The sequence below is a fragment of the Hydractinia symbiolongicarpus genome, chromosome 10, assembly GCF_029227915.1.
Source record: "Hydractinia symbiolongicarpus strain clone_291-10 chromosome 10, HSymV2.1, whole genome shotgun sequence".
In the NCBI taxonomy this organism is placed as follows: Eukaryota; Metazoa; Cnidaria; class Hydrozoa; order Anthoathecata; family Hydractiniidae; genus Hydractinia; species Hydractinia symbiolongicarpus.
Window position 1 is genome coordinate 24,970,901 of NC_079884.1, and position 23,116 is coordinate 24,994,016.

Genomic DNA, 23,116 nt, shown 5'->3' on the forward strand with positions numbered 1-23,116 from the left:
GGCTATGCTTTAGGATTATGCTCTTACCATAATAACTTTTAATTAAGTTTTTCCAATCTCATCCGAATAATACAATTAAGTTTTTCAGACTGTAGTTAAGCTTAAAGTCATAAAACACAATATTTGTTTTCTGCTATTTGGGCATGCTAAAAATGTATAATGTAACTTTTCTTTTATTCTCTAACTCTTTTCTTCCCTAGCTTGGCTGCTGATAGCATATTTGATTTTCTAGTTTTTTCATCAGAAATAATGGTAGATAGATAGATGTGCATATTTTACATGGCTAGCCTCACAAATATCGAGGGATATACCCTGTCTATTATTTCCAGGAGGGGCCATGGCGTAGATGGAGAGTCCTAGAGTATTTAATGCTCATTTTGAGCTACACAGACCCAATTAGAGCCCGCGCTCTACTAGACAACTCCCGGCAACATCCAACGGCCCACACAGTGTGCCATCTTCCCAATTTCCCTCACATGGCTTGGGTTAACCGGGGCTATGGTAACATTCACTCGCCCATGTTGAATCGCCGTCAAGAGGAATCGAACCCCGGTCTCCCGCACAACGTACAAGAGCTATAACCACTAATCTACGGCGCCACAAATGGTAAAGCATAAATTTTATTTACTAGTGTATATGGTGTTTTGAGGTTACAAATCCTCTTGATAAGCACATATAGCAATATAAAAAGTAATTCTCTGTTTAAATGTCTTTTTCGAATAACTGCTTTTTCATTTAATATAAAAAATTGAGGACAACATGTGCCAAAATTGATACTATTTTTAGTATTTATCAATGGCCTATAAAATGGCCTATCCCTCGAAATTTGACTTGACTTTTAATATTCTTTTTCTGCATACGCAGTTTTTTTTTAGATTTGCATAATTAAAAACATTCCAATTGAAATTTAACATTCTCTGTTTTTATTACAATGTCAACATCGCAACAAGTACGTTCTCAAGCAAAGCAAGGCCAGGTATAATATTAATTGCCTTTTGTCTACTTAAACTGGTAGATTTTCAACTTTACATTTTTAAGTACTAAAGCAATGAGCATATCCTAAAAAGCTCCTTAACAAAAGTTGTAAAAACTGAGGACAAATGAAGTTCTCAGAATAATGGAAAAATGATGTTGATAGGTAGCATGTTTCAGGGATCAAAAATCAAATAGAATCAAATCAAGTAGAGCATAAGCTTGTCTTGTTAAAGCATTAATGCAGATGCAGAAATTATGTTCCAGAGCATATATAAACAATTCCATAATTTTCTTTCCCACCACACTGAGGTAAGATAAGTTATATCATCCAAAGCCATGTATATGTTTTGAGTATTGAATGTTCAAAACCCTGAAAAAAAATTATTTGTCTTACAGCAGTTTTTCGGCAATTTTTACCTGTTTGGCTGTATTTGAGTTTCATTTTTGGGCAATTAAACAATACAATAGCTTGAAACTGATAAATAATAAAGCTTCATTGGTTCTAGAAACAAGTAAGTATAACTAATTTAAGCTTCAAGTCTTCTCTGGCCAAAGAAAGTCTTGTCAACATATGTTTACCGCCATGACGTAACGAAAAATAATTTATTGCATCTCTATGATTGCTATAAAAATAATTTAAAGGCACTTCATTTTATTGATATAGACAACCTTAAATTCTCTGCAGTATTTTCTCATCAATTTAGCTTACAGATAAAAATGGTAGCATCAATTATCATCTAGCTGTCAAAATGACATGTAGGAGTTTTTGTACGTTGTGACGGAGAATCTTTAGTAGTCCGAGGAACTGTCCTGACCAGTAGTATTTAAATAGCTTTCTATTGCAAGTCCCCTGAAGGCTATAAAAAGCACAAGAAAATTTTTTAAAAATTTAACTATGTGAAGCCCAGGGTTGCTCAATAGTTTTCGCTACGTTGTAACGGAAAATTTTGATTGTGATTAAACAACTGGATAATTTTTTTGCTGAACATGCTAAAGGAACTAATGTAGTAATAGAAAAAGCATAAAACATGCCTCTTAACTCAAAAAAAAAACTATTTAGTGGCCATTTAAACTTAATTCAAACTTTCAAATTTATAGATAAATGTTTCATTTGCAGTTTTGTCAAAAATATAGCTTATATTTTATTTTTTAAGTACAAATAAGGCTTTTTACTTTTGATTTCTATTCTTTGTACATATTCTAGATATTTCAGTATTAGATTCAATAGTAAATAAAAGATTACAGAAAAAAACCCTTTTTCTTTTATGATTTTAATTGTTTCATTTAAAAATTGCTGAAATTCAGTTATTTGTGAGACAAAAAGGCTAAAAAAATCTAATTCATGAAAAGAAGCACTTAGGTATATTATATATCACCGAAACCGAAATTTTGAGTATAATTTAAATATTACTTTTATTTAATAAAAAAAATTTATGACTCATGATTATTACTTTAAGTACTTATAATATGAAGTGTTAGGAGTTTTTTAGGATATGCTATATGGAACATCTATTTTTGTCACTGCTTTTAATCTTAAATTTATTTTTCTGTAAAGGTTCTGTGTATAATGTATAGAATTAATGAAATGCTTTAGGTTTTGAACCAAATATGGGCAGGGAAAAGCTACCCCAATATTAATTGGTAAATAATTCATGTCTTTTTTTTAGTGGTCTTCCATATTTCCCAATGAGCAAGTGACAGGTATGAATTTGTATTTATCTAAATCTGACATATAACAACCAAGTTGATCAAAAGTAAATTTTAAAGGCGTGGGTTTGTTTGATTTTTAGATACAAAAAAAAGAAAATTATTATGATATTTTGGTTTAAAAATGCATCTGTATGATAGGGAACGTTTTATAGGCATTACCTGTTTAAAACAGGATAATAGCTGTTCCTTTGATTTATAAAATGTTACCCTTTATTTCCCATGTTATTTAAACTTAGAATTCTAAAGTTTCAAAAGGAAACACGTGTTGTTTTCAGTTTCTCTTCCAGTATTCACACATATCCTTCTCATTTTTCAATTTAAAAAATGATACAAATTTAAATTTGTAAAATTAGCAGAAATTCAATTTTGGGATCAACTGGGAATATTTTTGCATGAATGTTAATTTTTTAAATTGTAATGAAGGTTAGTTTATTAATAAAAAAAATTGTCTAGTTTTCGTTGAAATTACTAGCTCTCCACCCCACTTCCAAGAAACAAGGTCATCAACAATGAGAAATTTTAATACTATATGAATGATAAAAGACAGATGAAAAAGAGCATATAGGAATGTGTTAGACAATTTCCAATCCAAATGATGTCATTAAATGAATTTTTACCTGAAATGATACATTTTATATCTGTTCAAAAGTTTTTTGATTTTTAATGATCATTAGTAGTTCAGTATGTTTGTTCTGTGTTGAACAGTACAAAAAACCTGACGATAACAATGCCAAGGAAAGTTTTTCTCCTGGGCCTGTGATGCCCAAAATTTATGCATGTACTTAAATGAGGAAAAATTGCAAATGTGTGAGGTTTTTTATAGATTTTTTTTAAAATCTTCCATCTTTATTTATCAATCGTTTTGGCTAATATTGGTCTGCAATTCTTATTGTGGGAAAATATTCATGGCACTGACAGAATTTTCCATGAAAATGTGAGGCCCTCTACTGCAAGAAGTTAGAATTTAAATTAAAGAGATACTATTTTGGGGTCAAATTGCATGAGCAAAGAGAAAGATATGTTGGAATTGAACTATAAACCACTCATGTGCTGGCAAATAAGGTTCATATGGAAACACTAACCAGAAGATCAATTTTACTTAGCCTATAAGAGTCAAAGGAAATCATTCTGTAAATTTTGAACACAGGAATTATCAGATTTCCCAGTATCTTTGGATTTACCTGAAAATCTGAGAAAATCAGATTTTCCAGTTTTTTGGGATTTTTTATGAGAATTTTGTAAAAACTGGAAAACATGTTCAGAAACTTTAAATAACATGATAGAACTAAATCAATTAAATTTTAAGATTTGTGGTATATAAATCCTACAAAGCGTCTGATTTTAGGATAAAGTTATCTAGTGTGGGGATTTCCCCAAGATTTAACACGCAATTTTACACAAGACAATTTTGATGATATTTTATAACAGAATTATGTATTACTTTCATTTAGAAACTCAATCAACATTGTTTGTAAAGAAACTACTTGCAGTTGCGGTAAATGCTAACAATTTATACCATTTCTTGCATATATATGCTTAAGAACGTAGAATATAGTTTGTATGTGGTATGTATAGCAAAGTAAAATATGTACTTGGTTTATTTATCAGCTTTATGTTACATTTTAGGTTTCAAGTATCAGTTATCTCAGGTGAAAATAAGCTTTTATGTTAGTCTAGTATATATAGCTCTACTTTAGCTTTAGAGTAGTTTTCTGTATGAATCAGACATCAAGCATCAGTCATTGTTTGTTCATTTCGTAATGTTTCAATAGATTTTTGTTAGTGTTGATTTTTTCATTAGAATATGGAGCAATTCCTTTCATGGACTGTGTGTTTAAACTCTTCTTTTTGTTTTGTTATCTCTGTGTAATGATACATCTAGAAAATCATTAACTTGAGTGTAGTTGAATTTTTATATGAACTTCATTTTAGGCACTTTAAAATTCTGAATATTTCTTTTTTCTCCCTGTACACATCTGTGTATATATACATTCAAAACCAACATATGTATATGTTGAAATACAGAAGATGTTGTTAGCTACCTTTGCACAGTTTTTAGACTTCTCAAAACACAAAAAAGCTATTATTTCAATCAGAACTTGAAAATTTTTTCTTAAGTTTAAAGAAGAGATAACGTAATTGCTTGTCTTGTTTGTAACATGTTGCTAAAATTTTTCCAAACTATGAAACAAATCTGAAGAGCTTATTAAAATGCTGATTCACAGTAATATAGAACTTGAGTTTAGAAAGTCTTGGCCATTATAACTCACTGAGGTTTTAGGAATACATCACAAGAAATCGTAAACTAATGTTCCATGTCAAGGAAAATTAAATATATCTTAAAGGTTAGAAGTTACCACAAAGTTTGAGATCTTTCACTCGTTTCAAGCTTGTTTATCATGTTTGTTTGGTTTAGGTTGGTTGAAAGAATGACTCGGGTAGTTTTGGGTGTTTGATGATCATAACTAAATAAAACAGTTCAACAGTTGACTATAACTTACCAGTATAAGAGTTATTGAAGATGATTGATTATGGTGTTTGGATTCTATTGTGCATTGTCAATAAAAATTTACGTCATTTTTGTTGAGATTAACGCACTGTTTTCTGAGAACATATTGGTACTTTCGATCAAACTTGGACTAAGAGGGTATTAGATACTTTAATTATCTAAATATATTAACTCTATTTTAGGGCACTGTTTCCTGAAAATGCCTTTGGAGACAGATGTTTAGAAGGTTAATTTTTATTCATATTTATTTTAATTCATTCATTATTTCTTGCAAAATTAATTGCATTTTGTTTGTATCTAGATGTTAACTTAAAAATTTTAAGGGATGATAGTACTTGTCCTGAAGCATGTAGAGTAATACAGTGGTAAGTGGTTAAATTTAACACAACGCCTTTTAATATTATTATTATTTACAAATTATTTATCTTTTTGTTACCTAGGATTAGAGGCTGTTTTGATGCTTTGGAAAAGAAATATGTAAGTAAAGTAGTGTAAACTCGGGGATAATATTTCTTTTGAAGAATGTTTTCTCTTTGCATTTTTTTACTTGTTACATGGTCCATGATTTACATGATTGATATAAAATGCCAGGGTTGACAAATGGCTTGTTTATATGGTGTGCATACAGAAAGTGATTTAAATGATTACAATTATGTTGACTTATTTTATTGTTATTAACACCATACTTGTATGTTGATCCAAGGCACACATACTAAATATTCTCAGATTATTTCTTCAAACTTTCTTTAGCACATTTTATGTAATTTTTTAAATCAAGCCAAAATCCATTGCAGTAACTATCCAAAAAAAGTTGGGTGTCAGGCCATGTTTAAAAACAACTTAAACAACATTGTTGCCAATCAAGCAATTAATGTTTAAAGACTTTTATCAAGGAGGTTACAAAAAAAATTAACTAAAATTTAATTAAAATTCTGGAATCATTAATTTTATTTGAGATGAAATACACAAGTATAAATGTTGTTTGCGTTATAGATGATTTCCCATTATTTTTTGTTTTATTTTTATAAACAATATTCGAAATTAACATGGAACTTTCTCATGTTTTGTTTAAACTATAAAAAAAGTATTAGTGATGGAGATTTTAAAAAATAAATAATGTTGCATCATGCATTGTACTTCAAGACTAGAAATTTTTTCGCAGTGAAGCATAATCAAGAAATTTGTGGCATTTTAATTTCGCAATACAGATTTTTTTACTTTGCATGTGTCAAAATTAGTCACACAGATATAAACACAAAGAATTTGATGCATCTATTTTTGTACCGAACTTTTTTTCGTTATCATAACAATTATTCTGTGAATTCAGCAAATGCTTGACTCCATACTGATTATTTGGCCTAGCAAAAATTTCATGCAATTTAATTTCGCGGTTGGCCAAAAATGTATTTTCACGGCATTTTAATTTTGCTGTTTTTTGGATCCAACCGCAAAACTCCAAAAATTTCTTGCCTTAAAGTAATATTGTTGTGTTAAAGTGTAAATGATTAAACTAACTTTAGTTGAGTTCTATATCTGAACAAGTCTTCTCTAACAGGCATACTAAGAATAAAAGTTACAGTGGTGGTATATACAAGAAAGAAAAAATGCCAATCCCTGTAACTGCACAGTTATCATGTTTTAATTTATTTATTTATTTATTTTTCAGCTAAGAGCTGTGTTGGTTGGAGTAAGTAGTACATTTTTTAGATAGGTACCCAGAACAAAGTTTAACCGGTTACATGAACACAAGGGAGACATTGTCTGGCTTGCTTCTTTTGACATAAAATTTTGCCAGGTTGTATATCTTGTTTTCTTTTTCTAGATATATGAAGACCCAGAGGATCCGGATGTAAGTGTTTTACAGCGAAAATATGAAATACTACACTAGAAGAAATTTTATAATCTATAAACCTTAACAGTCAATCCTGTATTAGCTGTTATAGGATATGTCAATGTAACTTATATAACAGCTATTATTTTATTTTAATGGCTTTAGCACGTCTCTTAATGGGTGAGAGGCAAAAGTTGGCAATAGCATAAATTCTTTTAAAAAATTCTGTTTATTCTTTTCCCTAATGCTCACCCAGTGTAAGTCAACAAGACTCAAACACTACCACAGTTTAAATTAGTCGTGACAGTAGAAAATGTAAAATAATTTTAAGAATTAAAGTATTTATTTTTAATATTCCAACATGTTTCCTTACTATTCATCGTAATTGTTTACAGTGAGTAGAACACACACCCATAAAATGTAGAACATGTTATCTTCTGTGACATATCAATAGGGTTGTTTTGGAAATGAGTCAATTTTGTAACTTCAGTAAAAGCACAATAAGGTAAAAGTTTCACAACATAAAGCTACAACAATGCTGCCTAACTTGCTGATGTGCTGCAGTTTTTACGCAAAGCTTGAAATTCTATAAATAAATTTTAAATCTTTTAAATAAAAAAGCAAGCAGCAAGCTATTCTTGTGCTTTTTAGTAAAGTAGGTGGAATTAAATGAATTAAAGTTTTTAAAAATTGATATAATAAAATGTGTATTTAAGCATAGAAAAAGGGTTCAGAGGAACACTGGAGAGCCAAAAAAAAAAGTGTATTTGGCATAAAAAGCATGGAAGGGACTATCAGGCTAACATTGGTCAGGAAAAGTCAGGTAAAGGGTTTTACAGAAATGTTGATTACTTTGCTAACTAAACAAATTAGTTTAAATCTTGCTTGTTAAAAAACAGCAAGTTTCTTAAAGCGGCATGGGCTTTACAGCGAAAATGAATAAAAAATGCTGAAAAAAATAATTGCGTAAATATTTATGGTTTTATTTTTTATTTTTTATTTAATTTTTTCTTTTACTCAAAATACAAATTTTATTATTTTAGACTGTTATTGAGCAATATTCTTTCAAGGTTAGAAAATTTAGTCAGTTTTTACACATTCAGTTACTTATTTGTATGTTTGTATGAAATGTGAGTGGAATTGTTGTGCGTTAAAAAAAGGAACATTAGTATGCAACTTTTCCTCTTTAGTTTGCTTATGGAGATGGTGGTGGTGTTGATATTTACAGGTAAACTCAGAGCTTTGTCATCATTACCCTGTTCGAAATGATATTGTTTTTTTCCTACATTTTTTTTGAGTGAAAAAATAGTTGTAATTTTGATTTACTCTATTTGATGCTATTTTAAACTTATTGCCTGTGTCTGCTTTTTTACTTGCTTAATGAGATTTTAGGTTGTTTAATGAGTTTCCTAACTTCTCTGATTTGCTACATTTCTTTAAATGCAGTTAAGTACTTCATATTTTAAAATGTTGTTGGTCAGGTAGGGTTTATAGCCTAATATGGTCATGTGCGTGGTTTAATAGATTTAATACCTTCAGGATATAAATTTAGCTTTGATAAAAAAGTGCAGTTAATGATTTTGAGACGTTTTTGTATTAGCGACTTTCTCTTAAATCACAAATATAATAATGTTGTAAATCTGGGGAAATATGTTTTATTTGATCTTGAATAAAATCTTGTGTTTATAATTTTTTTTAACAATCACAATTTTGCATTGTTTCATGCTGAATTTTAGATATCTTTGAAATATCTCTTTATAGGAATGGGACTAGAATAACTAATGCTAAATCTGATAAAGAAACAAAAAAGGCAACCATACGTTTATTAAGGTTTGACCTTTTTTAGTAGTTGTAAATGTTATGTCTTTCTTGCGAGAATTATAATGATTTTTTTATTTATAATTCTTTTTGCAGGACGATTGTGTTGCTTAGTCAGACTTTGAATCCCTTACCAGGTAAGAGAAACCATGTTTAAAAGGCATTCATATCGCAAATTTGATTAACATATATTTATAAAAATTTTGCGGAAATATTGAAAGGACTTTTCTACTTCATTGTATTTAAATTTTATTCATCGAAAGTCTTTGACCTGAAACAGGGCAACCCCTCCATCCCCCTCAAAACGTGATCTCAGTGTCATTAACTTTACCAACTAGAAATTGATTTTGTGCCCAAAACATAATAACACACATAAAAATGCACCCCAATTGAAAAAAAACAGAAGACACAAACTATCCAAGTGTTTTAATTAGATTTTCACTTGTTTTTGCATTCTGTTGCTGCCTACCTTATAAATAAAAGATACGTATTGCAAAAAGTAATTACAATTATAGCTTCCTGACATACTTTCCTTTAATTTTCAGAAATTCCAAATTCAATGTTTAAAAGAAGAAGAACGATTTCCTAACGAAATATGCCTTTCAATTTCAATTTGCAAAAATTTCTTTCGCAAAATTCGCAATTTATGGACCCTTGATTCGTGAAAAAAGTTCTACAAAAATTTCGGGTCACGAAATTTCTTTCCTGAAGATAATTTCTACGTTTTAAAAATTGTAAATCCACGTGGCGAAGTAACATTTTTTTTTATTGCAGACGATGTGATGATGACAATGAAGTTACTGTATTATGATGAAGGTATGCTTTTTTGTTTATCACTAAAAATAGTTACCACTTACCAACCTTGTTTCCAAAATAAAATTTTTGCATATGGTTCGTATTTGAAAATCTCTTTAAGTAAAGCTTTATCCTCTAAAGGTGCATATGCATTGTGAAGCTAACTTTCTTATGTGCAACATATTACTCAGTCTTCGTATCATTTTAGTGACACCAGAAGATTACAACCCTCCTGGATTTAAGGTATGAACCCAGCGGCTTATTCAAAGAGGTTTTGGTATCAGTGGGCTGCTATTGGTGCCTAAACTGACTAACCCAAAAAATAAATGGAATAAAACTTTTAAAGAGATTGTTAATGTTTACTGCTTTTAAGAGAGGGACATGAGGTACAAAAAGCTTTATAGAAACATATTTCTGCTAATTTAAGATAAATATTGCTTTAATAAGAGGTACTGGTGTGCTGCAAAAAAGCTAAAATAGCATGTTGTTCAGCTCATTTACTCTGACAGTCCAGTATCCCCTAAAATATATGTCAGTGAAATATTTTGTGAGAAACAGTTAGTTAAGAGACCTAAAAGACCTTATTAAAAGAGGGCATTTTTATCTGTCTTATTAGATATTTTGAGTGTTGTTTCAGAATCGTTACCTATCTTCTTCAATTTTTGGATATTTTTAGAGACTTATTTCTAAAGGGTAAATGGTTTTGAGGACCCAAATTCAGTGGTAATACAAACTACTATCTTGGCAATAATGAAAAAACTTTGTTCAAAAAATTTTTAAAGAGGTCTTGGTACAATACTGCTTCAAAGAACAGATGTGCAAATTTTGCCTTGCTTTTCTGGATTGAGCGCTAAGTTAAAAAGGCAAAGTACCTTATTACATGAAATCAATGAATCACTTTAGTAATAACTCAGAAAATTAACGCACAATAATTAACCCAGTTTGTCGAGGATATGCATTTTTTGAACATAAAATTACTGCTCTTTTCCAAAAAAAGTTTTTTGTTGCATGAAATTAATGCAGTTATGGGGAAATTTTTCGAAGAAATTATTTCTTGAAAAGTATTTCTTGTTTAATTTCTGCTATTTTCTCTTTAAATACAAGGATTGAAATCAATCACTTCATCACTCATGCCTTCTTAAATGGTGTCAACCACCCCAGATGCCTTCCAGCCTTTAGAATTGTTTCACGCCCTTAATTTATAAAGTAGTAATAGATCCTTGTCATCAATTTTGCGTGGATGAGTTTGAGTGGGGACAATTTATTTTAGATCGACTTTGATTGTTGTTACATCTTTCTCTGGGTCAATTTAAACCTCCTTAGTTGTTGTGTTTGTAACATTTTCTCTAAATGCAGGGGGGAAACCACGTTAATTTAACGATTCCTTAATTTTCTGTAAAAAGGTAAATTGATTTCAGGAGTCCATTAGGTACCCTACAAGATAAAACATAGAAATTCATGTGATATTCTGCAAAGGAAGATTAGCTCTCAATTTTGAAAAAAATTAAAAAAATTGTACTTTCAATTCTTAACCCCCTGAACCCCCTGATAGTTAATGAGTTATAGATTTTATGATTTTCTTGAATCCCCCTCCCCCTTCCCAGGGCTGTTTTTTTTTTTTTTTTTTTTTTTTTTGCAAATGTCGTAAAATTTATTAATCAATTGTCCTGAAAGTAAGAAGTTTTAAAATCTGCCTTTGATGGTTTTTGAGACATTTTCAGTGCACTTCATGAACATATTTTTTTTAAGTTTAGAACCAAGGCATATTTTGAATGATAGGCTCCTTAACACGGTAGTGGTAAAAAACAACATGAAAATATTAATAAATAAGAAATGCCCGAGGTATAACGCCCTGAAAATTTACAATAATCTACACCAAGAATTATACAGAAAGGAGGTATTACTTTAAGTTTAGGGTAACCTATCCTAAAGATATACTGAATCTGATACCAATGGTGGAATGCAGGGCGTAGTGCATTTTTCTTCTTAAAATACCCCATGGAACCAGATAAATATTTAAAAACGCTATGTAGACTACTTCGTTTCTTTTAAAACTTGTCCTAAAAAAACCCTGTGAAAAATTAACAATTTGATTTGATTGTTACTTTTATGCGCTCTTGTGAAATAATGAGCATAAAGTGAATTCTGGGCATAACAAGGTGGTTTGCAAATATTGGTACATGCACTAAAAAACGTACCATGCGAAGTCAAAATTGCTGAAATTATGTAACCAATAACTTGACCAAGTTCAAAGAATTTTCAACCTTGTTTGATATTTTTGTAAATAGCAAATATAAAATAAATTATTCCAAGGTGAGTAAATACAAACAAAAGTCATACTGTTAGTATTCGTTAATATACTGTGAAAATAAACTGATAATACATACTGAATCTAAAGAGTTTGGTTTAATTTGGAAATCACTACCCCTTAGATGAAATTCCAGGTACTTTTTATGCCCCCCAGAAACACTAGTGACTTTTTAAAGGACGATATCTTTTGCATTACTAATCTAAAATTTTAAAATTATACCTCCTTTCCACCTAATTTTTTTTTTCAAAATTGATAGAACACACTAACAAAAATTAAAAAGGAACTTGTGTGGCCTAGAGGCAAACAAAATTGCAAAAAAAAACAAATTTCCATCTAAGACCTATTTTTTTAATCTTATTAAATTGATCACATCTCAAAATAAAAGGAAAAATTGCTATTAGCACCTGGTCCACTCATACTGGCTCTTGAAAATCTTCTGGTATATTTGTGGAAGTATTTGTGCTTAAAGAATATTATCATTAAGACCTTCGTTGCATAGATTTGTATGTAATAACTTAGAATATTTTTTTTGTAAAACACTTGTTGTAAACATTGTTGTTAATCCTACTACTTATGGAATCTATAACGACATTTTTGCACTACTTGCAACTTCTAAATACATCTTAGGATTATAACTGCGACAGTTTTTTCTTCAAAGATGAGCCAATCAACATTAAAGTTGGTGATGTTGCTACAGTGAGTGACTAATTTGTAACATACTGACAATGAAAGTCACGTGTAATGTCTCGAATAAATCTATTCACTTGCAACATTGAGACATTTTAATTGAGTGTTTATTTAGGTCAATAACCCAGACAACCTAAAAAGGTCTGGGAGTTTTAAAATTAGATCGAAAAGGGCAGAAAAAGTCTGATGTTTGTATAAAATTCAACTGTCAGCTATATGAGTGCAAATTAAATAATGCATTGTTAGTGGAATAAGTGTTCAAACCAAGCCTTGATGTCATGTTTTTTGTGGAAATTATTATTGTTTGTTGTAAACTTAATAATTTGTTTGCATTTTACTTTTTGTTTCAGCAATTTCACTCGTAAGTTTACGTTGACTATTCTTCGCGTTATTCAATGGAATCTATTTGGATTCAATGGGATCTCGATGGATTTAATGAGATCTAGATGGATTTAACAATGGGAACTAGATAGATTCAATGAGATCTAGATGGATTCAACAATGAGATCTTGAATGATTTAACAATCGGATCTAGATGGACTCAACAGGACCTAGATGAGTTTAATAGGATCTGCATTAAGTGAAAAAAAAATCGGCACCGTGTCAGTTTTTAAGCACTTTTCTAATCCATGTCAGGTGCCACAAAGTGCCAAATGTTAAAAACGGGCCATGCTGGTGTCAGCAACAATATTTAGGTTATATAAGCACAGCTTAAATAACCTATGATACTAAGTCCGCTGTGAACATTGTACAAATTAATTTTGAGAAGTTCAAAGTATGTAAATGTAATATAGAAATAGCCAAAATTACAACTTGTGGCGACGGACATTGCGCTCAGGTGCCAACATTTCTTTCTTATTGTAGATGGATTCAATGGGATATAGATTAGATGCATCACTAGTTTTAACCTACCTACGAGTTCTTTTTACAATTTAGGTAAGCAGAATTGTAACTATTATAATTTCTTTTTTAGCCTTAAATTTCCTTTTTAGCCTTAAACTTCGTATCAAAACACAAAACCATGACTTGCAAGAGCAACGTGAAAACGAAGACGTAGAGGAAAATCATGAAGAAACTGAAGAAGCTAGAGTTCCCGATGAAGAAGTTTTTAACACCGCAAACGAGGATGTTGAAAGTCTTTACAACGTATGTCTTTTTGTAATGAGAAAAACGTTTGTATGCTTAGGAGCAGAAGAGAATAGCAATTTCGAAGAGTTGGTAATTGACTGTTTTTTAAATACCATCTTCTAGTTGAAAAGAAAAGTTACTTTGATTCATATTATAAGTGGTGCGTTTTTCTAAGAAACATTTTATAAGAAACATCGTCAAAAAGATTATAAGCAGAATGATAAAATCTCCAACAAACATGAGAAAAACACGTAGAAACATAGCAAATGTTATTCAAATGTATTCAAAAGTCACCAATCCTGTAATACATTGTATATACAGGATTTTTCTGGATGAAAGAAGGAAAATTAAGAAACATTTTCAACAGAAGCTTGCTTAAATTATCAAATTTTATATAACTCCTGGCTCAACCAATTGTATTTAAAAAAAAAGAACCGAACAAACAATATTATAAATTTGAAATTAAGTTATATTATATTTAGCCGGAAGCTGATGTGGATAAGGAGAACAAGGAAAACAAAGAACCGGAGAGTAAGTAGTGCCTAACTTTTTTAAAAGCATTTTAAGGCGAAAAGCTTGACCGGTTATCTAAAACTTGCAATAACTATTTATACTAATCCAAAAAATTTTTTATTATTTGCAAGTTCATTTTTGTCAAAAAACTCCTAAAAAAATAGCTAAAATTCTTTCCAATTTCTCCTAAATATCCTAAAAAGATTGTTTGGATAACGCGTGGGAACCCTGTAAATTGAGTATTGTATGCTTGAGACATAATAGTATTTTTATACCTAAGTACATGGACCACTAAACTCTTACCTATCGTGTTTTTATTGCAGTGAATATTCACGTGGAAGACGTCGAAAATACAAGTCTAAATATGGAAGACGGTAAGAGGATCTTAAAATGAAATCTGAGTTTAACCTATTGTAGTAACAGCTTCATGAAATTAGGGTTAGGGTCACTTTAAATAGGACGTACACCCACCTAGAGTGAAGAGTAGAAATGGAACTTATATATTTCAAGTTTTATATCAACCATTAACCTGGGTTTTTTCACACAAAAAAATAACTTAATGGTCATTATATCAATGTCCCTGAGCTTTTTACTGATAATCTTTTCCACTGTCACAACACTAACAGAGTTTGGAGATGTCACTGATTTTTTTCTTAAGTGGTTTGATTCTTTTCGAATTCTCAATCTTTCTTAAAATGAACAATTTCTTTCTCTTTTAATTACTTGTAAGTAAGATACTTAAATTAAAACACGAAAGTTTACCCTGCAAAAATTGGTCAATTAAAATATTTTTATTAATATTTAACTAAAGCTGGCATCTCGCGAAAATATTTCCCGCGAAATTTAAGTGAAATTAGCGATTCGCTGTAATAAACTTAAGACAACTACAATAGCTCCAAATTTTTTTAGTACACTATAAGTCCTTTTTATTTCTAATAACAAGTAAAATCCGATAAACTACGTGGTGGGGTTGGAATAATTTTATGGATAAAATTTTTTTTACAAAATTATTAATCGTGGGACACCATTTTAAAGTCTAACTTAACCTCCATATAATTATTATATTTTGCCTTTAATCGCGAGATTCCGTGAAATTTTCTTTTCATTCAAAAATCACTATTTTGAGGAATACGATTCTAGACAGGAATTTTAAAGATATCAAGAAGAAAAATGCTTTGCATGATGGTTAAAACAATTACAGAACTTCCCCAGTTAATTACGTTAATATTATAAAGTAAAGTCTTAAAACAACCCACTCCAAATTTAAGTAGTGAATTGTTCAGTTCTCACGCTGTAAATTCAAGTTAGGATTGTGGTGCAACGGATTCTGATATATTGTTAAGAATTCCAAGCAGCACTCATTTGAATTATTCCTATCGCTTTCTATTTTAAAACTCGTAATTTTTACTTCACCTAGATGTACCCAAACAATCAAAGCAGTCAAATACGAGAGTTTCAACTCCAGCTTCTTCGGTTATTCCTGATGACGAACAAGAAGAAACGGTGAAGAAATGTCCTTGTGGTGTGAATGAGGTACTCTAATATATTTTCCCCTTACGGCTATTATTTCAGCCAAATTCATCGAAAAATAGGTCACTTCCTGAAGCTTAGCTAGCTGTCTTTGCATATAATATTTTGTAACAATAAACATTAGTCAAAGTTTTTTAAAAGGAAAAGAAGTAAAAATGAAATTCCTATAAATTCTTGGTAACTTGAGTTTTGGGAACAGGCGAACACAGTTTTTAAAGGGTTCTTGTCCTTACAACTATCGTGTACAAATCCCCACTTTAGATTGTTCGACACAATTTTTAGCGAAAACATGCTGTAAATCAACACTTCGAATTTGCAGTCAAGCAAACTTCCTGTTAAGCCAAATTCAAGTTAAATTAAAACATTGATCGAGTCGAGATTATTTTTTATGTTTTCCTTATTAAGGCATCAACTTTACACTAAACCCTAACTTAAACTTATAACTTTGGTTTGAATCTTGTGATCGTTTGCGATCAGGTCTATTTTATTTTTTCTTTAAATTCTCAAATAATTAACATCTGTTATATCGGTATAAACACAGAATTTCACTTGCAATTTGACCAGCTCCTTTAAAACCTTAACTGCACGAATTAAATATCTTGTTCGATATCAGTTGTGTTAAATTACAAAAAAACTTGCCAGATTTGAGGTGTAGCATTATTCTAACTTCTTTTTCGTCGAGAACGTTTGAGTTACAAGAGGAAATTAGCTGTCGTGATTTTGCAAATGTTCATGTTATCTGAGGTTTAATGAAATGGGAAATATTAGTTTGAGGAACGCACGAAATATCATCATTTCTGCTACGCTCGAGCAATATATAGTATGCTGGAGTATGCCATATCTTATATTATAAGAGTTTTCACGGACAGGACTCGTAAAATACGTTATACCTATATATATATATATATATATATATATATTGCAAAGAATTAGCTGAAACTTTTCATTTCAGGATGATGGTCTGATGATTTTATGTGCAGCCTGCAACACGTGGCAACACGCAACTTGTTTTGGTATCATTAAACCTGAAGAAGCTCCAGAAACACATTACTGTGTCGAATGCACACAAGTAAATTAATCTTCTTATTGTATCTTACCATTTGGCTGTACCTGATAATCTTTAATTTTACAATAACTTATATCTGTAGATTTTTTTTATTATTATCTCTCGTTGTTTTTAAACCACCCATGGAGAATGTGATTAATAAATAGGCCTTGTGGTCTTCATGAGATTTTTCCCTTTTTTTGTAACTTTGAGTGGTTTTTGGCTCCGGCTGCTGAGATTTCACAACTATTACTGTTTTAGCTATGTCAAAATTTATGCGAAAGTTAAAGCTCCTTGTTACAACGAATAGAAACAAAGTTTATCTAGAGTCCGAATTTTGAAAAATGGGTGTATCCGATAATTCAAAATATCCAGGCCTGAGCTTTTTTGTTACACTTTAGCATCGGAAATCGCAGTTAGAATTTTTGTATTTTTTTCTACTGCACTCTCAACGATTTAGTGGAGATAAAAATAGTAAATGAAGACGTGGTTTTAAAACTGCTCTGTTTCTTGTTTAGAATTCAGATGAGTATCAATGCACCGATCAAAATCTTGCAAAAATAGAAGATGCGAATAAAATCAGGGTATGTCTAATTTTTTTTATTTTTGTTTTATTTATTTAAGTAGAATTAGGTTGTAGATAGGGTTTATTTTTCTTCTTTTTTCTTTAAAAATTACGAGATTTATACTTTAAAACATAATTTGAATTGTTTCTTTCAGGCTGATTGCTTATGGCGCCGCACTCTACTCTCTGTTTTGGAAACAACTCGCATCCTTGCTTCTAATTTGTCAAAAAGACTGGGTAGGAGTTGTATATTTAGTTTCTTCCACCCCAAACATGACATGTTTTTCGGAGATTTATTTCGCAAATAGAAAATTTACTTTATTTTTACAGGTATTAATTTTTACAAAATGGAAAATTTCAACACTGTCTTTATTTACATTACCACTGTTTATTATAGACAATAAGTAAGAAAAAAAATTCTTAACAAAATCCGCGATATTTGTTCCTGTTTTATTGTTTGACGAGAAACTTAGAGTGTGAAACCCGAACGTAAATGTTAAGATTCATTACACTTTAATTAGAAAAATAAAAATAATAATATCTACCTAAAGAATCATTAAAAATTTCAGGCTACTTCTGAGTTTATGTTTGGTTTGTAACCTGTTTAGGTAGCTACTACGCCTCTTACATAGTTTTGTTCAGGTCGCTTAAGCTGTTAAAAATGTTTTAGGTTTTTTGCTTTAAAATTTGTGCTTTACTATAAGAAACTTCTTACCATTGTTTTCCATTGATTTTTTGCAAAGCGAAGGTAAATTAGTCTTGAAAGAGTCAGAGAGTTTTTGTTAGGCAGACAAATCGAGACCCCTATTTCTGTTTTTATATTAGTTTCTTATGATTCGATATAAACGGTGGTAAACGGTTGTGAAACTTAAAGAATTAGCCACCATCCACGTTTCCACGAAATTATTTAGATTTCTCAGAAAAATAAAATCCTCAAGTTATACTAATAATAATTGTTTGAATTAGTCCATTGTGTTTTAATTTTTTTTATTTATATCTTCATGCAAAAATAAACCACATAGTTTTATACTTATGTGCCCTTCAATTTCACTCTAGTGTCATGAATCTTCCTATTTGTTCTTATTTGTAGCATCAATATCTGTTAAATAAAATCAAAAAAGCTTTAATTTCTTAATTTAAAATCTGACTAAAAACCCCACTCTAGCAACGGTTATCCGTCAATTTCGAATTGTATTGATGTTTTCATTAGTGATATTATAAGGAGTAAAACAACTCGAATTTGTTCTCAATTGTACCATCCATAAACCTTTTTTACATTGTTTTAGTTCAGAGTATTTACCACTATGCTAAATTAAATTTACTAACCAAATAATAAAACAAGTGTAGGTCAGCTGAATAATTCAAAAAATTGTATGTTTGTTTTTATCATAATCGTCTTTTTACTAAAGCACTGCCTGAAGTAAATAAGTTAATTACATTCCTTCTTTGATGTAAAAATCTTGTAAGTAATTTTAGTAGCATGACAAACGGTTCTTGGATTCCTTAAATGTGACATTTTAAGGCTGGTTTTAGCATTGTATTAATATTCAGAATTTTGATATGCAACCATCTCACGTTAGCTAAAAGTGACCTGAAAAGTGTAATTTGATATTTACCACCTTCTTAAGAAATAATAGTGTCCTGAAATTGTTGTGATTTTTTTAAAAATTCTGATGCCCACCCTAGTTTGGTTCATGCAGTAAACCCTATCCTGAATCAGCATAAAGTAACGTAATTGGTTCCATGCATAGAGAAAGAGGGGGCTACGAAAAAAAGGTTTTTTGAACTGGAGTTCTTTTAACCGATAATATTTACAGATTTTGTTAAGTTATAATTTCAAATTAAATGGAGTGAAAATTTAAATTTAAATTAAGTTGTTATTAACGAAATTATTTACCCAGAAAAAACCCCTTCAGTTTCTAATAAAACTGCTATCAACAAGGGCTCTGCGTATGGGGTCTTTGTTGAAATTATTTGAAATGTTAAAGGGAACAAGGAATTAGAAATGGGGGGAAGTCCTAGCTTTGTACCTATCATAAAAACTGTTAGGTTAATTCACAAGGTCGAAGAATAAAAATGTTATTCCTTTGACTGTTATTTGTCTAAAACAATTAGTTGTGTTATCTTCAGGTATCATTGCATTTAGGCGTCCCGCTTGCTGTTGCTACATCTCTGTTAAAAAGATTGGAGGCTGAAGGTTTTGTTAAGCCTGGAGGAAAAGCAAAGCGGTAAGAATAAGTAAAACTTCAAATTGCCTTTAGTAATGTTTGATCTACCAATTCATCTTCCTTTTTTAAAGTAAACCGTTACTTTAATGTCTAGTGAAAATATTTCTGATCGAAAACCTTGTCTTTTTTATAAGATTTGGAAAACTTGTGCAGAAGAAAGACATCGCGGAACGAGGATTTCATACATATTTTTACAATTCGCACAATGAACAGACCGAGGTACGTGTGTTAAATTTCATTTGTTTTGTTTGTTTGTTTGCTTGTTTGCTAACAGTTTCTAAAGCATGCCATTTTTTTATATTCTATCAGGGTTAATAGAAAACAGGCTAGGGAAGAAATAAGAAATACAAACCCTCTGGTATAGAAAGGTTGGGACATGTTCGATTCAGATACGTGCTCACCCCTCCCTCCCTCTTGGTCGTTATTTTGTTAAATTTGATACGCTTCTAACCAAACCTAGCATTTCGTGACTGTTAGTATGATTTCATTTTGAATCTGTCCATTCATGTCGTAACCCTTTGCAAAGAGTTTATACCAGGGGTCTTATACCAGGGGTCAACAATGTATAAATATTGTAACTTGCAATTGCGATTCCATCTCTATTTATAACGCACTTGGGTTACGTTAACGCGCGTATGCCCTTCACGTGACAGAAACATTCAGGAAAATGTTTAACTTACAACAATGCAGCGATATGCGTACTTAATTCAGCTCAGTTAGTGACGAAAATAGTTAGATCGAACTCCCAATCAGGTTACACACAAAAATGGTAGTCCAATGTTGTGCTTTGGGTTTTTTGTTAGCAGCTACAGAAAGACAGCGACGGTGAAAGCAAGCTGACACAATTGTTATTATTTAGTATAGACCCCATTCGGGCCAGGGGACCTTTTTTGCCGCGGCTGTTTTACTTAATAGTTACTTGCACGGTTTTTTAGTTGCCCACCTGCTAGCATGTTTAAATATTTTATACTTTTGTCCTTAAATATATCCAGGTTTTACTTAGGCTGGATGTTAAACCACTAAGGTTGTCTTGTTTTCAATTAGGAGCTCAGTATCATGACGGAGAAAGCTTCCAATATGCAGATTACTTTAAATAAGGTAACACTGATTTGCAATTTTTATTGCAGTTGAAATCCACCCTTAATACTATATTTTCATCAATGTAAAATAGACCTTAAGGTAATTTAGGCTTTATGATTTGATGAGAAATAAAATCAGGAAATCCTTCTCAAAATAACACGTCAAGTAAACAAGGTTTTTCTTAAAAAATGAGATCTATGTGGAACAGGAGAAGTAGCCCGGCCTGCCTGACTTTTTTCCTTCTAATTCTTCTTCTTAATAATTTTTTTCACCCATTTGAATGCCTTAAATTTGATAATAATGGGAAATAAAAAAATTGAAAATTATCAACTCCAATCCGTTGTTCATCTACCTTGGTTCGATATAATTTCAAGTTTTTGCTTTATACCCAAGCTAAATAATTTATTTCGGTTTTAAATCGGAAAAAATATAGCTATTATGAGTATAAACTGAAGGAAGCTAAACAATGACAAACTCAATGTAAACCCTGCAAAGCTTAGCTAAATTATTGCTTCTACTAAAATTGATCAGAAATCTTGTAGATTTTAGTACAGTAGCTTATAAACAGTTTTTTAAGCAACAAGGTTGCATATAAAAATCTTGTGCTGAAGTGACTCACGCAACCAATTGCTTAGTTTAGGGTAGAGTTTTATTAGTTGAATAATTTTAAAATTAACAATGCTACTTAATATTAATAATACCATATATTTTTAAAAAGGGTGCAAAAGGCAAAGGATCGAAGAGGAAATCTGGGGGAGAGGCTGTGTCCATTCATAACAAGGTATATACTTCTCTATAAACTTTACACACAAAACTCGTATGGTGATCATGTAAACTGCTTGGACATGTGTAAAGCTAATTATGCACGGTATCCGTTCAGTCTAGAAAATTGGACATTTATAAAGATAGATAAATAGTGAAGAGATTTTTGTTTTTGTTTTATAGTTTTAGATTACTTAACAGTGGAATAAGCCGAAGTGTTATGTCTTTTCTAATTCTTATGCGCGTATGTACCAAATTGTATTCACTATTAATTAGGTCAATTTTTCGATTCAAGAAATTAAAAAAAATGTATTTTAAGCAAGCAGGCATCCTGTATTTGTTTTACAATACAACTTACGGTAACTTGTGACAATACTGGGGAAGAGGTTGTAAGCCCTTGAAAAATCTACAGAAATCCGGCTGTTCCTACTTGCAGCTGTCATTTTAAGTGAACATCGAGTATTGTTTAACTTTGGTTTAGGCGCAACTGAATATGAGTCCCGGGCCGAACTACTTCTAGCAGAAGTTTTCATTATAACTATGACTCAGCGATTTCTCATTTTATTAGATCGTTTATTAGTGCTAAATTTCAATTGAATTTTTTTCTCTAGGATTTAAGATTTGACGTTTCTGATAGTCAAAACAGTCCCTCATCGCGTAAACGCAGAAAGACGAGTGTATCCGCTGAACCAATGTGTGTGTGAACGTCACTATGACAACGTAACATGAAGATAGCATGTTATTCATTTATTTATTTATCGAGTCGATTCCGTTTAAATCTCTGCGTAAGTTTTGATTCTTTAAAAATGTTGAAATAATAATTACATTTTTTGAAAAATAAGATGCGTCTTGTTTTCTTATACGCCTTCTGACGTCATAGTTGGTATAAGTAATATTGTCCATTTTACGAAAAATTTTCCGTAAATATTTATCGTTTTACGTCTCGACTACACTGCGTAGCGCGAAGAAGTTTGTTAATTCGGAGTTATCTATTGTTCTACTTATGGTTGCTTGAAGTTCTTAAGAAGTGTTAACTTTATGATGATTATTTATATTTTTGATTCATATAAATTGTAATTGTATATAAATTAATTAAATTGTTTGAGTTTTCGTATGTACGATGAATTATATAATCGTTTAACTAATAGATGACATCATATTTTTTTTTGGAAATCTTTTGTTTCTTGTATTAAGTTGTGGTAGATTCTTGTCTAGTTAGGAATGAGTGGCTTTTGACGATCTGCAAATGATAGAACCGTACAAAAAAATATCTCACAATCTTTTGTCTAAGTAACTTTTTTAGTTGCTAAACTGGTAACTAGACGAGAAACTAGATAATTTTACAAGCAACTACAAAACACTTCTTTAGAAGAATCTTCTTTATTCTTCAACACTACGCCCGAAATGAAAAAGGAAGACAGACAATGCAACTGGGACTCAACCAAAAAGAGAATCAAGGCAAATAAACACGCTAAAAGGATTAAACTTAATTCATTTTCTCTTCTTGCATTCTGAAAGACTCTTTAAAACTCCATAACATTATTTATATCAATCTGAGAGTGCGTCACTGTTCAAAGTGAAAAATTTTAAAGTGAAAACTTTCACCAACCATAGTAACGACAGGATTTT

General features: G+C 30.8%; 1 protein-coding gene across 1 annotated transcript; it reads left to right on the forward strand.

The window, feature by feature from the left end:
* Positions 1-831: 831 nt before the first annotated feature.
* Positions 832-22,372, forward strand: LOC130613005 (HORMA domain-containing protein 1-like). The gene is made up of 30 exons (XM_057434330.1): positions 832-976; positions 2,643-2,676; positions 4,137-4,180; positions 4,312-4,334; positions 5,377-5,420; positions 5,496-5,559; positions 5,635-5,671; positions 6,861-6,881; positions 7,017-7,043; positions 8,069-8,095; positions 8,216-8,253; positions 8,787-8,855; positions 8,940-8,980; positions 9,618-9,659; positions 9,847-9,881; positions 12,577-12,645; positions 12,752-12,817; positions 13,370-13,474; positions 13,573-13,782; positions 14,247-14,295; positions 14,601-14,651; positions 15,695-15,810; positions 16,760-16,876; positions 17,371-17,436; positions 17,573-17,654; positions 19,564-19,645; positions 19,780-19,864; positions 20,690-20,743; positions 21,444-21,506; positions 22,099-22,372. The coding sequence occupies exons 1-30, from the start codon at positions 932-934 to the stop codon at positions 22,189-22,191; spliced, it is 1,899 nt and encodes a 632-aa protein (XP_057290313.1). The 5' UTR covers positions 832-931; the 3' UTR covers positions 22,192-22,372.
* Positions 22,373-23,116: the final 744 nt, after the last annotated feature.

Coding starts and splice junctions, on each gene's coding strand:
- LOC130613005 (XM_057434330.1), top strand. CDS start 932: ATGTCAACATCGCAACAAGTACGTTCTCAAGCAAAGCAAGGCCAG. Junction 2,677..4,136: donor TCCCAATGAGCAAGTGACAG/GTATGAATTTGT, acceptor ACTTTCATTTAG/AAACTCAATCAACATTGTTT. Junction 8,981..9,617: donor GACTTTGAATCCCTTACCAG/GTAAGAGAAACC, acceptor TTTTTATTGCAG/ACGATGTGATGATGACAATG.